Consider the following 13,369-nt stretch of genomic DNA (forward strand, 5'->3'; position numbering starts at 1 on the left):
ATATCAATTTAATATGAATTTGTTGTTTGGGCATTTTTGCCATCTTTTAGTTCAAGAAAAGCTCAAGAAAAATGCAGTCTCTATCTAACCATCTCGTGTATCATGTCCTCAGTCTCTAACCATCTGATACAGGAAATGATCAGCGACTACAGACATGCTACAGGAGACGGTTGGTGACTGCAGACATACTACAGGTGATCAATGCAGCCTCATCAGTGCCCATCATGCAGCCTAACAGTGCCTGGAACAGAGCAGCGATCTACATGTGTCACGGAGCTATAAATTGAATTGCATGGGCCTCCTATGTTCACGTCACACTGATTCAAATGACAGAGTGATCACTTGTAAACAAACAGGTTCTTCTCTCCCCTCTGTGTACAGATCTTGCAGTCACAGCCATCCCTCGATACCCTGCCGATACCCTGCCATGCTCGGCGATACCCAGCCATGCTTGGCCAGTATTACAGTGGGGGAGATGACATGGATATTAGTGGGGACTATATGGTGGTGGAATTTTCACAGGTTTTGCAAATTCAATTATTTGCTGATCCGAAAAATGATCCGATCCGTGGATCCGATCAGTGAGTTTTTTTCATCCGTTGCACCCCTAATATAGATCTAGATATGATTAGTTTTGCAACAAAAGCCCATATTGTAATTGAATGCTATTTAAAATGTATTTTCCTTTTTAATCTGCAGTGCTGTTATTTTCTGTAAAATACAATATGGCAACCTGGAGGCCTTCTGTACACAGATGATATACAGAATGCCCTCCAGAAATGCCATTTACTGCTTTTGTGATTGTCTCACTGATTTTCCCATAAGTCTGCACTAAGACACAAGTAGAGGTCGACCGATATGGGTTTTTCTCTGGCCGATGCCGATGCAGATATTTAGAAATCATGGCGGCCGATAGCCGATATATGATGCCGATTTTTTTGGGCCGATATGTTAGGCCGATTTTTATTTTATTTATTTATTTTTAATCCCCCTTGATCTAACACACCTTTCCCACTGGGGCATTTTTTAAGGCGCTTTTGGGCTAAAAATAGCGCCTGTAAAGTGCCTGCAAAATGGCTCCCCTGCAGTCTGTGTGAAAGACAGAGTGCTTTCACACAGAGGCGATGCGCTGGCAGGATCTTAAAAAAAAAGTCCTGCAAGCAGCACGTTTGGAGTGGTGTATACCGCTCCTCCACCACTCCTGCCCATTGATATGAATGGGCACCACTGCCGAAGCGCATGCAATGCGATTTGGCAGCGGTGCTTCATGGGCGCATTTAACCTCTTCCTTGGCCGCTAGCTGGGTTATATGTGCCCCACTAGCAGCCAAATAGCACCGCTAAAATGATGGTAAAGAGCCGCTAAAACTTGCGTTTTACCATCAACGTCTGCCTGCTCCAGTGTGAAAGCGGCCTTCATAAGTGATACAGAAAATTTCTTACACTTAAAGCGGAGGTCCACCCTAAAATGGACCTTCCGCTCATCGGATTCCTCCCCCCCTCCGGCGCCACAATTGGCACCTTCAGGGGGGAGGGGGGTGCAGTTACCTGGATAATCCAGGTAACTGCACCCACTTCCGGGCTAGCTCTCTGCGGAAAGGGGCGTACATTACGCCCCTTTCCGCAAGTGCCCGCCTCCTTCCGCAAGTGCCCCGCTGCCTGCTGGGAAACACACAGATCCCAGAGGCAGCGGGGACCGTCCTCATTGCGCAGCGCGGCTCGCGCATGCGCAGTAGGGAACCGGGAAATTAAGCCGAAAGGCTCCATTTCCTGATTTCCATACCCAAGATGGCGGCGGCAGCACTCGAGTGCCGATCGAGAGATCGGCTTCGGGTGCCGACATCGCGGGCGCGCTGGACAGGTAAGTGTCACTATTTTAAAAGTCAGCAGCTGCAGTATTTGTAGCTGCTGGCTTTAAAAAAAAAAAAAAAAAAAGCGGAGTCCCGGCGGACTCCCGCTTTAAACATTTATTAAACAAAACAAACCTCCAATCAGTTTACTTGTATGTATGATCTAGATTAAAAAAAATAAAAAAAACCTATATATTAAATAAAAACGGGTAGTCAAAACTTTTGGACAAAAAAAAAAAAAATGGGCTAACTTTACTGTTTTTATTTTATTTTTATTTTTTAAATGGTGTATTTTTTTCCCAAAAAAATGCATTTGAAAGACCTCTGTGCAAATGCCGTGTGACATAAAATATTGCAACAACCGCTATTTTATTCCCTAGGATCTCTGCTAAAAAAATATATATAATTTTTGGGGGGTCTAAGTGATTTTCTGGCAGAAAATACAGGATTTTTACTTGTAAGCAACAAGTGTCAGAAAAGATTTAGTCTTTAAATGGTTAAACTGAGAACTTCTACACAGAGATGACTTCATTCATTCAGAAGTGTAAACATTGTATCATTTAGTTCTTTTCTTGGCAGTCTGCCCAGAGAGGAGGAAAGTGTTGCTATGACAACTCAGGCAACTCACACTGACTTCTTACAGAAGTCATTTCAAAGTTCCACTGTAGAATCGGCTTTTTATCAACACAATCGGCCGATGCCGATTATTTAAAAAACGGCAAATATCGGCAGATATATCGGTCGACCTTTAGACACAAGTCCGATTTTGGTGAGATACTCAAAGGGAAATCGCATCTAAAGGGATGTAGACCCTTCAAGTTTCCTAATTAGAGCCCTGCCGGTGCAGCAGCTGATCGATAATTATGAATCCCCTCCCATACAGATTCGCTCTACACATGAACACAGACAAACAGGTATTGCTTCAAAGGGTAGGAAGTTTGTTAAAATCCTTGTAATGTACATCACGCAGAGAGGAATTTTTTTTACTTTTTCTCAACAAAAGTCGAGCTATTTTTTAATCTCTTGCCGACCAGCTGCCGTCGTCATACTGCGGTAGGTCGGCTCCTGCGCAAACCGCCATAGGTGTACGTCACTCTGTGCAAGGTGGATACTGGGCGTCGGAGCTTGCCCACGGGTCCCGCAGACTCAATGTCCGCCTAAAAACCTGTGATCACTGTGTACAGAGGCAGAACGGGAATTGCCTCATGACATGACAGTGATCTCTGTCATGTCCCAGTGAGCCCATCCCCCTACAGTTTGAACACACCCAGGGAACACACTTAACCCCCTAATCGCCTCCTAGTGTTAACCCCTTTTCCTGCCAGTGTAATTTTTACATTGATCTGTGCATCTTTGTAGCAATGATCAATGTAATGTAACTGGTCCCCAAAAAGTGTCATTTGGAGTTAGATTTGTCCACCGCAATGTTGCAGTACCGCTAAAAATCAGATTGCTGCCATTACCATAAAAAAAAGTCCCTAAATTTATCCCGTAGTTTGTAGATGCGATAACTTTGTTTTTTGAAAAAAAAAAAAAAAAATGCAGAAGAATATATCGGCTTAAACTAAATGCCTTTTTTCTTTTATTTATTTATTATTTTTTTTTATTCTACCGTAGCAAAAAGTAAAAAATGTTTGTTTTTTTTTTGTTTTGTTTTTTCAAAATTGTCTTTTTGTTTATAGCGCAAACAAATAAAAACTACACAGGTGAGAAAATACCACCAAAAGAAAACTATTTGTGGGGAAAAAAGATGTTAATTTTGTTTGGGTACAGAGTCGCACGACTGCACAATTGTCAGTGACTCAGTGCCGTATCACAAAAAATGGCCTAGTCATTAAGGGGCAAATTCTTCCAGAGCTGAAGTGGTTAAACCACCAGTCCCCTCCTACAAAAAAACATGAAGCATGAAAACATATCAAAATTTGTGTAAAAAACGCTCTGAAAAATGCATGATTATGCAGCAGCACTAACTATGTGAACCAAGGGTTAATGCAGTAAAAAGTCAGTTTTTTTTTAAAGCATCTAAGAAAAGTACCCATATCTTTTCTGAAATCGGCTTCTAATACACTGTGCAGTGGAATGGGAGAAAGGATGCATTTATATGAAACTTGTGACCGTAAGGAGACCGAAGGAGAAATGGCCTTATCTGTGTTCAGCTGCTCTTTCCAGTCAATCTGCAAATAGGAAAGTGTCTAAACTGTATTGCGGTGTTAAACCAAAAATGTATTCTATTGCAACTTACCGATCATTAGATGTGGTGGCTGCAATCTGGCCAGGAACACAACTCAGTGTCCCCACTCTGGAGTAAGGAGCACAGTGGACATCTTTGGGCAGCAGCATTGTCAGTCGTTTTGGGGGGGGGGGGGGGGTAGTGCCATATACTAGCAGATTTAAATACACTAACAAATTGACAGACCTCGGATACTATAAAAGCTGAACACTTTAATCACTTAAGGACCGAGCCTCTTTCTGAGATTTTAGTTAAAAACAGTTATTTTTGCTAGAAAATTACTTCGAACCCCCAAACATTGTATAGCAATCTATTCCTTCACAGGGACTAAAAAATGAAAGGGGATTGCTGCACAAAAGATGAAAAATTATTTGTCAAAAAATCACATCAGGCATTTTCAGGTGACGTTTCAGGCTAACAATGATATCGCCCTTCTTCACGACCACAAATCTCGTGTGTGTGTTTGTGGATATAGATGTATATTTTTTTCTAACACCCTGGAGAATAAAATGGTTGTTGCAATAAAAAAAAATTTGAAAAATAAAAAATGTCTCTTTTTTAAGAGCTTGCAATGATATGGAGATGGATGGAGGCCATCTTCCCCTCGCTCGTCTCCATGTCAGGCTAGGGAGAGGATCCAGTCGCCTCCGCTGCTACCGACTGCTCCAAAGAGCGATGGGAGGGGGCTTTTATCTTGAAGCGGACTGCCCGCTGAAGAAGATACCAGAGTTATGGTAGCTAGCTACTACCATAACGGTATTTAGTTTCAAAGTAGCGCATGCGCATTGAATGCGGCACCGTCAACGACTAATATGCCGCGAGTGGCGGGTCCCGTGCGCATGCGCAGGAGTGACGGCTTCGCTGAATGACAGCTGCGGAGCAGCGAGACCCACCGAGAAGAGGGATGCGCCGGACTACAGGGGGCAGCGGTGACCTTGCTGGCTCCTGTGTCAGGTAAGTGACATGTAATGGACTACTATGCGATGCATAGTAGTCCATTATGCTTTACCTTTGCAGGGAATGAAAGGGGAAGTAAACTCATCAGGGTTTACTTCCTCTTTAATACCACTTTAACTTCAGTTGGAAAAAAAAATAGGGTCAGTGGCCAGGGTGTGCTGCTTAACAGGACTGTATAACTCTCAGGACTCGTGGCACAAAAACAATACCCTTATCTGTTAAACAACCCCAGTTTCTTTCAACTTTCCACATAGCTTCTTTCCCTCTCACGATCTTAACAAAGCATTTTCCAGAGATTCTATGCAGATTTCTATGCTCAAGCCGACAGCTGTCAGCCCCCCCCCCCAAAAAAAGTCTGCCAAGTTTCACAACATTCCTCAGCCTGAGCTAACTATAAACATTGTGAGCTTTTTGTTTATTAGATCAAAGGAATGAACTTCGGTCTGTGAATGAGGGAAGTTTTTAACCACTTAAACCTTCTTCTGACACTTTTTCATTTTGAAATCATTATTTTTTGCTAAAAAAAAAAAAAAACTTAAAATCCCTAAATATGTATATTAAAGTTAGCCCAGTTGTTTTGTATAATGTAAAAGAGGTTACGCCATGAGAATCGTTATCTTCTAAGCCAAAAAATGATTGTCCCTTTTCCCCAGAATCCTGCAGCTCTAATTACATCTGATTTGCACAAATCTTGAAAAACAATTTCAAGAGCATAGTGTTTGATAAATGACAAAAAAAAATCGACCACATCACACAAATGACTCATTGACTGACAACACTGAAATATCTCCAGTATTTTGTCCAAGTGGATTTTCATGTTCCTTCTTGCTTTTCCAAGGTGAAATATCTGCAATTAACCATAGATCATTTTTTTTCTTTTTTTTTCTTCCCCATGTCACAATTGGCTTATTAATTTTTTGCCTAGCCTGGTAATAACACAAGGACCATAAACATCCATTGATTAAAAGATATGTTGCATATGGTTTCTCTGATGTAAATGATTTCTTTGTGAAATACAAATATAATATTCTGAACATTTGGTGTGTGTATGTGTATATATGTAATATATTTTTGCTGCTCCTGTTTTACTTGTAACCACAAAGAGTTCATGTACATTGAGATTTTCCAACACGTTCCCCCACCCAGAAAGCCACCTGTACCACATACAGCTTGCTGTACAATGAATATCGGTACTCCTGTCTGTTGGTATTCATCCACAAGACTTATTTCCCGAACGCTGAAATTTTGTGTTTGGAACATGCCTTGGACGCATGTGGGTAAACACTGGCGCGTAGAATCAAGTATGGCTGCATACAGCCATTCACTTGTATGGCATGCTGTACAGAACGCTTCCTGGGTGCGGAAAAACATCAACAAATAAGTTCGGCATAACTTATTAAATAATATAAATATGCTTCTAAAATCTTATAAACACAAACACCCATTTGAATTCCCTAGAATCTTCACCTTTTTGATAATATCAGTAGCTTTCTTTTAAGTCTCATCAGGATTGGGTAAAAGTACAATTGGGGTCAGTGAATTTTAGCATTTGGTTTGAATGCTCACTGCACCTTAGTGATGAATGTCAATTTTAGTTACAGCTACAGAAGACCCAATATTTGCAGTTGGGACAGAGCCGTGGGCAGTACTATGGAGGGTCTCTGCCAAACGTCAATCAAATTGGGAGCAATTCTATTGACCTGCCTTTTCAGGTGAGTATCTTTTATGTGCGTGTGTATGTGTCCACTTACCGTTCATTGATTTTCTGTTTTATTATTCTATTCTCTCCATTAAATTAAAAATAAGTTCTGAGAAGAAAACGTAAACTCCTCTCATAAAATGCACTATAGGTACAGAGGATCATCACTGGAACTACTGGGTAGAATGAAATTGATTTAAACATTTCTAGTGAATGTCAAGTTAGCAGAAATAAACACACAAGAGCAACAGACATGAGGTTTAACCAGGCTGGAACCTGTTTAGAATAAGCACCTTCAGGACTCAGTTTATTTTCTGCCTTCACAACCCACAAAAGCTTTAGGGCCTGTTCACTCTGGGATTTCACATGAAAGCACGGGTTCCTGCATGACTCCCACGTGGTGCATTTGTTGGAATGGTCTACAAACGCTGCATAATACTGCAGTACAATGCAATTTGGTGCCCACAAACGCACCGTTTGTGATCTGCATTTGAGGAGCCATAAACAATACATTGGCCCCTGGATGCAGAATGCAAGGTCAGCATGCTGACCTACGGTAATTACTCCTTTCTATACTGGATTCTGTTGTGAACCAGCCCCTTTTTAAACATGCTTTAAAGAGCAAAAATAGCATGAACAAATATTTACCTATTTTTTTTTTTTTTTTTTTAAAGGTGAATAATTTTCAAAGAAAATCAGGCAGGTAAAACAAGCCTGCAAAATATTTATATAAAGAAGGTAACGGAGCTGGTATCACAAATAGTCTCAAGGATTGAAATTCTAACTACCATGCCACGGGGTATATGCGTGGAACAGAATAATTGGGGGGGAGGGGGAGAAATATCAGTAGCCAGTTTACCTTTTGATGCAGCTAAAGGCATATACCAATAGATGTGAGTGTTTGCAGCAAGATTGACTACAGTTGCTATTGGTGATTCCTGTTCTGTGTCTCTCCAAGTATTGAAGTCAGACTATTACCCTGTTTCCCTGAAAATAAGACCTAGCGTGATTGTCGTGATGGCTGCAATATAAGCCCTACTCTGTTTCCCCAAAAATAAGCCCTGCCCTTAAAATAACACCTACAAGCACTTTAAAGTGGTGTTGCCACCAAAAATATAACTTAAGTTGTATGTGCAGCAAAGGGTCTTAATAAAATTAATTGGATAAAAAATAATTTTTTACTTACCTATTTCTTGCTGTTGCTAGGTGGTCCCACGAAATCTGCCTCTTCCATTGCCCGGGCTAAAAACATCACTTCCCTCGGCAGCCCGGCTCGCTAAGGCTCCTGGGAGAAGTGTCACCATTTCCCAGGATGCCTTGAGCATCACCGAGGGCTACAATCGCGTTATTTCCCGTTGTCATGGCAACCTGAGCTGTTGACGGCGCTCGATATTCCGCTTACTGCACATGTGCGAGATCTTTAATCGAATGGGCGGTGCATGCTGGTCTTTTAGCAGCACACTCTCCCAGAAGAGGATGCCTGTGGGCTTCACATGCCCACAGGCAAAATGACAACCGTCAGGAGACGGTTTTATAAAATCTTTTTGGATGAGAAAACGGCATGCTGCTGTATTGAAAAAAAGAAAAAGTAAATCTTATATTTAATACTAATAATGATTGTCAGTATGCCAAAAAAAAGATAGACCGTGGAATCCCGCTTTAACTAGGGCTTATTTTGGGGGTAAGGCTTATATTGCAGCTATCGCCTACAATCACGCTAGGTTTTATTTTCGGGGAAGCAGGGTAGCAACTAGTACTTTTTCTACAGGAAGTCAGCAACCATATATCTGAAAAGTGTGGCATGCATTTGGATTCAGCCCCCTTAAGCCCACGTTCACATCAGGGCGATTTGGCATGTCAAATCTCATGCCACATCGGCTATTGCTGGCAATAGCACCGTCCAAATCGGTGGGACGCAGCACTGATTCCCAAAAGTTGTTCATGTGCTACTTTTGAGGGTGGTTTGAATACACATCTGTGCATGAAACTGCACAGATGTCTGTCAGTTAGCCCCCGAAGTCTGACTACATTGCCGATTTGAAATCGTGTGAGTTTAGCTGAAATCGCACTATTTTTAACCTGCAGTCAGTGGGAACGAGCATTACAAAGGCCAAGGAACACACCAGACAGGTCAGGAATAAAATTGTGGACAATTTTAAAGCAGGGTTAGGTTATAAAAACAAAAAAAGGAGATGCAAAGATCCACAGCTCAGGTGGGGGATTTTGGCCACAGGACGACTATTAGTCGACTGTGGACTCCACAAATCCTGGCCTTTATGGAAGAGTGACAAGAAGACAGCCATAAGAAGTCCCATTTGCAAGAAGCCATGTGGGGGACAAAGCAAACGTGGAAGAAGATTTAGTCAGATTTGGTCAGATTAGACCAAATTTGAACCTTTTGGCCTGAAAAGAAAAACTCTATGTATGGCGGAAAACTAACTGCACATCACCCATCCCCACTGTCAAACGTGGTGACAGAATCATGTTGTGTGGATACTTTTCTTCAGCAGGTACAGGGAAGCTGGTAAGTTGATGGGAAGATTGATGGAGCCAAATACAGGGCAATCTTAGAAGAAAACCTGTTAGTCTGCAAAAGACTTGAGACTGGGGCGGAGGTTCACCTTCCAGCAGGACAACGATCCTCAACAGCCAGAGCTACAATGGAATGGTTTCAATCAAAGCATATTCATGTTTTAGAATGACCCAGTCAAAGTCCAGACCTAAATCCAATTGAGGATCTGTGGAAAGATTTGAAAATTGCTGTTCACTCTCCAAATCTGGCAGAGCTTGAGCTTTTGCAAAGAATGGACAAAATGTTCACTCTAGATGTGCAAAGCTGGTAGAGACATCCCCAAAAAGACTTGCAGCTGTAATTGCAGTGAAAGGTGGTTCTACAGAGTATTTATTTTGGGGGGGGGGCTGAATACAAATGCATGCCACTTTTCAGATATTTATTTGCAAAAAACTTATGAAAAACCATTTTATCATTTTCCTTCCACTTCACAATTATGTGCCACTTTGTGTTAGAGTCCATTTCTCTTTCGTTCAACGGGCACAGCGCCACCTTAATCTTGACCATTGGGTTATATCGCCTCTGCATGAGTAGGACTAGGCTGAACAAAATACCTGGCTATGCCCATGGGCTGTCCTCAGTCAGTATATAACCCCCTCCCTGCTGTAGGTATTCAGTTTAGTAGCAAGCGGTAATAGCATCAAAAACTCCATAGAGAGGGGTGGGCGCTGTGTCTGTCGATTAACTCGGAGAAATGGATTTCAGGGTGAGAACAGAAAGCGCCGCCTTAATCTTGACCATTGGGACATCCAAAAGCATTGCCAAAGAAAAATGAGGGGTGGGCAAAATAACCCAAGGCTAACCACAGGAGCCTTAACCAGGTCGCAGGAGCCCCATCGGAAATAAGGGGTGTTTTTTCTTTAAATATTTTTTATGAGGGAACCCCCCCCCCCTTAAACAGCAGCCCGCAAAACCTTGCGGTTAAAAGAAGCATCTGCAGATCGCAAAATATCTACTTTATAGAATTTAGTGAAGATATGCACTGATGACCAAGTGGCCGCCTTGCGAACCTGTGATATTGACGCGTGATGACGGAAGGCCCAAGAAGTACTAAGCGCCTGAGTAGAATGCTCCCTGACAGGGAAAGAAGGAACCCGACCCTTAATAGAATAGGCCTGAGTCAGTCTGTTTGATCCATCTGGAGATGGTAGCCGAAGAAGCGGCCATCCCTTTCCTTGGTCCCTGTGTAACCAAAAAAGTGAGTCTGACCAGTGGATTCCAGATACACCCGAATCGCACAAACCACATCCAAGGTATGCAAAGCAAATTCCTTGGGATGAGCTAGCTTGGGACACAAGGAGGGCAACAAAATGTCCTGATTCAAATGGAAGTCCGATACAACCTTGGCCAAAAGTGACGGACGGGGGCGAAGAACCACTGTATCAATATGGAGTAAAATACATTTAATCGATGGGCACAGCGCCTCCTTAATCTTGACCATTTTTGGCCCTCCCCTGCACGAGTAGGACTAGGTAGAACAAAAAATGCGTGGCTATGCCCATGGGCTGTCCTCAGTCAGTCAGTATATAACCCCCTCCCTGGTCTAGGTATTCAGTTTATTTCTGTCTAGTCAGGAGTAAGGACCTAGCCCCTTGCTGGGGTATTTTTGGTCCTAGCAAATTTTACTTTGTTTTTTTTTTTCCATGCATTTTCTCCTGGGAGATCTGCAATAAACTGCCTGGCTGGGCAACAGGCTAATAATCTAGATCTAGTGGTCTCCCCGCACCCGCCGCAGTCGTCCTAGTGTCAATGTGTGGCCAAAGTCTTCCGATGACGTAAACATCCCTTGGATGCTACCTCCTAAAAGAGGACCAGTTGTACCGAGGGCTGAGCTTCCATCCTGCTTTACAGTAACTGGTTTTATTGGACTAGCCATTGAAAGCCAGGTACTGAGAGATAGAGGTCTGTCGGGATCAGTGATCCCTACTATGGTGAAGGAGAGGAAGTCGACTTCTAGTAAGATATACCATCGTACGTTGAAAGCGTACATTTCTTGGTGTGAATTGATTGGCGTTCATCCTCGATCCTTTTCCGTGGCTCGGACAGAAGCTTTTGTTCAACAGAGCATTGAGCAGAAGTTGGCTTTGAGCACCATCAAAGGACAGGTGCAGTCTTTGAGCGACTCCTAGCCACTCACTCTTTAGTTTGTACCTTCATTCAAGGAGTCTGGCATATGGCTCTGCCTCGACGGTCTCTTTTGCCACCATGGGATTTAAACTTGGTCCTATCGGTTCTTCAGAAACCTCCATTTGAGAATATTCAGGAGATTCCCTTACCCAAGTTGTCCCAGAAGATGGCAGTCCTAATGGCTATTACCTTGCTCCGCAGGGTTTCGGAGTTGGCGTCATTATCCTGTCGTAGTCCCTATTTAATACTCCATAGAGATAAGGTGGTTCTTCGTCCCTGGCCGTCATTTTTGCCCAAGGCTGTAGCCCATGTCACAGTGGCCATTTTTCATTAGTCTATTGAGACACTAGAGATGGCCACAACCTTGGAGTGATGCCAGAGTTCCTTCCTCCTTCTTCTCTTCTTCCTCCTCCCTCTTCCTCCTCCCTCTTCCTCCCTCTCTTCCTCCCTCTCTTCCTCCCTCTCTTCCTCCCTAAATCCTTCCTCTCCCTAAATCCTTCCTTCCTCTCCCTAAATCCTTCCTTCCTCTCCCTAAATCCTTCCTTCCTCTCCCTAAATCCTTCCTTCCTCTCCCTAAATCCTTCCTTCCTCTCCCTAAATCCTTCCTTCCTCTTCCTCTCCCCCTCCTTCCTCTTCCTCTCCCCCTCCTTCCTCTTCCTCTCCCCCTCCTTCCTCTTCCTCTCCCCCTCCTTCCTCTTCCTCTCCCCCTCCTTCCTCTTCCTCTCCCTCCTTCCTCTTCCTCTCCCCCTCCTTCCTCTTCCTCTCCCTCCCTCCTTCCTCTTCCTCTCCCTCCCTCCTTCCTCTTCCTCTCCCTCCCTCCTTCCTCTTCCTCTCCCTCCCTCCTTCCTCTTCCTCTCCCTCCCTCCTTCCTCTTCCTCTCCCTCCCTCCTTCCTTCTTCCCCTCCCTCCCTCCTTCCTCTTCCCCTCCCTTCCTCCTTCCTCTTCCCCTCCCTCTCTCCCTCCCTCCCTCCTTCCTTCCTCTCCCTCCCTCCTTCCTTCCTCTCCCTCCCTCCTTCCTTCCTCTTCCTCTTCCCCCTCCCTCCTTCCTCTTCCTCTTCCCCCTCCCTCCTTCCTCTTCCTCTTCCCCTCCCTCTCCCTCCCTCCTTCCTCCCTTCCTCTCCCTTCCTTCCTTCCTCTCCCTCCCTTCCCCTCCCTCTCCCTCCTTGCTCTTCCTCTCTTGCTCTTCCGCTCTTCCTCTCCTCCCCGGGATACATGAAATTGACACTGACATCGTTGTTGCTGGGTCCGAATTGCAGCGCTCCTCCGTTTAGTAGGGTGAGTCTTTGGGGGTCCCTGTGCATCTCTCTCTCTGATGGGTACCCTGGTTATTGGGGTGTCCCTTAGTGGTGCCAAAGTTCCTTTTGTACTAAAGAGTCTTCTTCCTTGTGGAGCATTGGGTCATATCTCACCCACTGATCCCCTCGTGGAGGTGGCAGGTCCTTCGGAACCCCAGCTTCCCATGGTTGCTCTGACTGCGGTCCTTGGGTCACTAGTATCCCAGGTGGAAGAAGCATGTGGGCAAAGACCCGGGAGGAAGCGTCCCCCGCTCAGTCTGTCTCATCTAATTCTGAGCCTGTTGCTGTTGCTGCCGGTGAAGTGGCCCGTCCCAGGGGGGTTTAATATCTCGCCCCCCTGACCAGTCCGAAAGTGAGGATGAGTCCTCTGCGGTCTCAGCAGCGAATGAAAAAGCGCTGGTGGACGCACTTATGCTGCTGTGCGGGAGACTCTAAATATGGGGGGTTTGGCTGACAGAGCCACAGACATTACTGTGACCTTTGGTACGCATAAGTCACCTCGCACACCAAGGGTGTTTCCTTATCTGCCTTATTTTGATAGGTTCATCCATAAGGAATGGGAACAACCAAAATCACCCTTTTGTGGTCCCCAATTGTTTCTCCATACGGTATCACTTTCTTAAAAGTGGACTACCCCACC

At 44.2% G+C, this 13,369-nt stretch overlaps 1 protein-coding gene across 4 annotated transcripts in view; it reads left to right on the forward strand.

The window, feature by feature from the left end:
* The window catches only part of CRTC1 (CREB regulated transcription coactivator 1), a 286,165-nt gene that overhangs the window by 51,656 nt on the left and 221,140 nt on the right, over positions 1-13,369 (forward strand). For all 4 annotated transcript variants that reach the window (XM_077475938.1, XM_077475939.1, XM_077475940.1 and 1 more), the window contains exon 2: positions 6,632-6,748. In XM_077475938.1, the coding sequence (XP_077332064.1) occupies positions 6,632-6,748 (117 nt within the window). The remainder of the gene's footprint in view (positions 1-6,631; positions 6,749-13,369) is intronic.

The sequence above is a fragment of the Lithobates pipiens genome, unplaced genomic scaffold (genome assembly GCF_037356315.1).
Source record: "Lithobates pipiens isolate NorthernLeopardFrog02 unplaced genomic scaffold, aLitPip1_a1.2 Scaffold_13, whole genome shotgun sequence".
Classification (NCBI taxonomy): domain Eukaryota; kingdom Metazoa; phylum Chordata; class Amphibia; order Anura; family Ranidae; genus Lithobates; species Lithobates pipiens.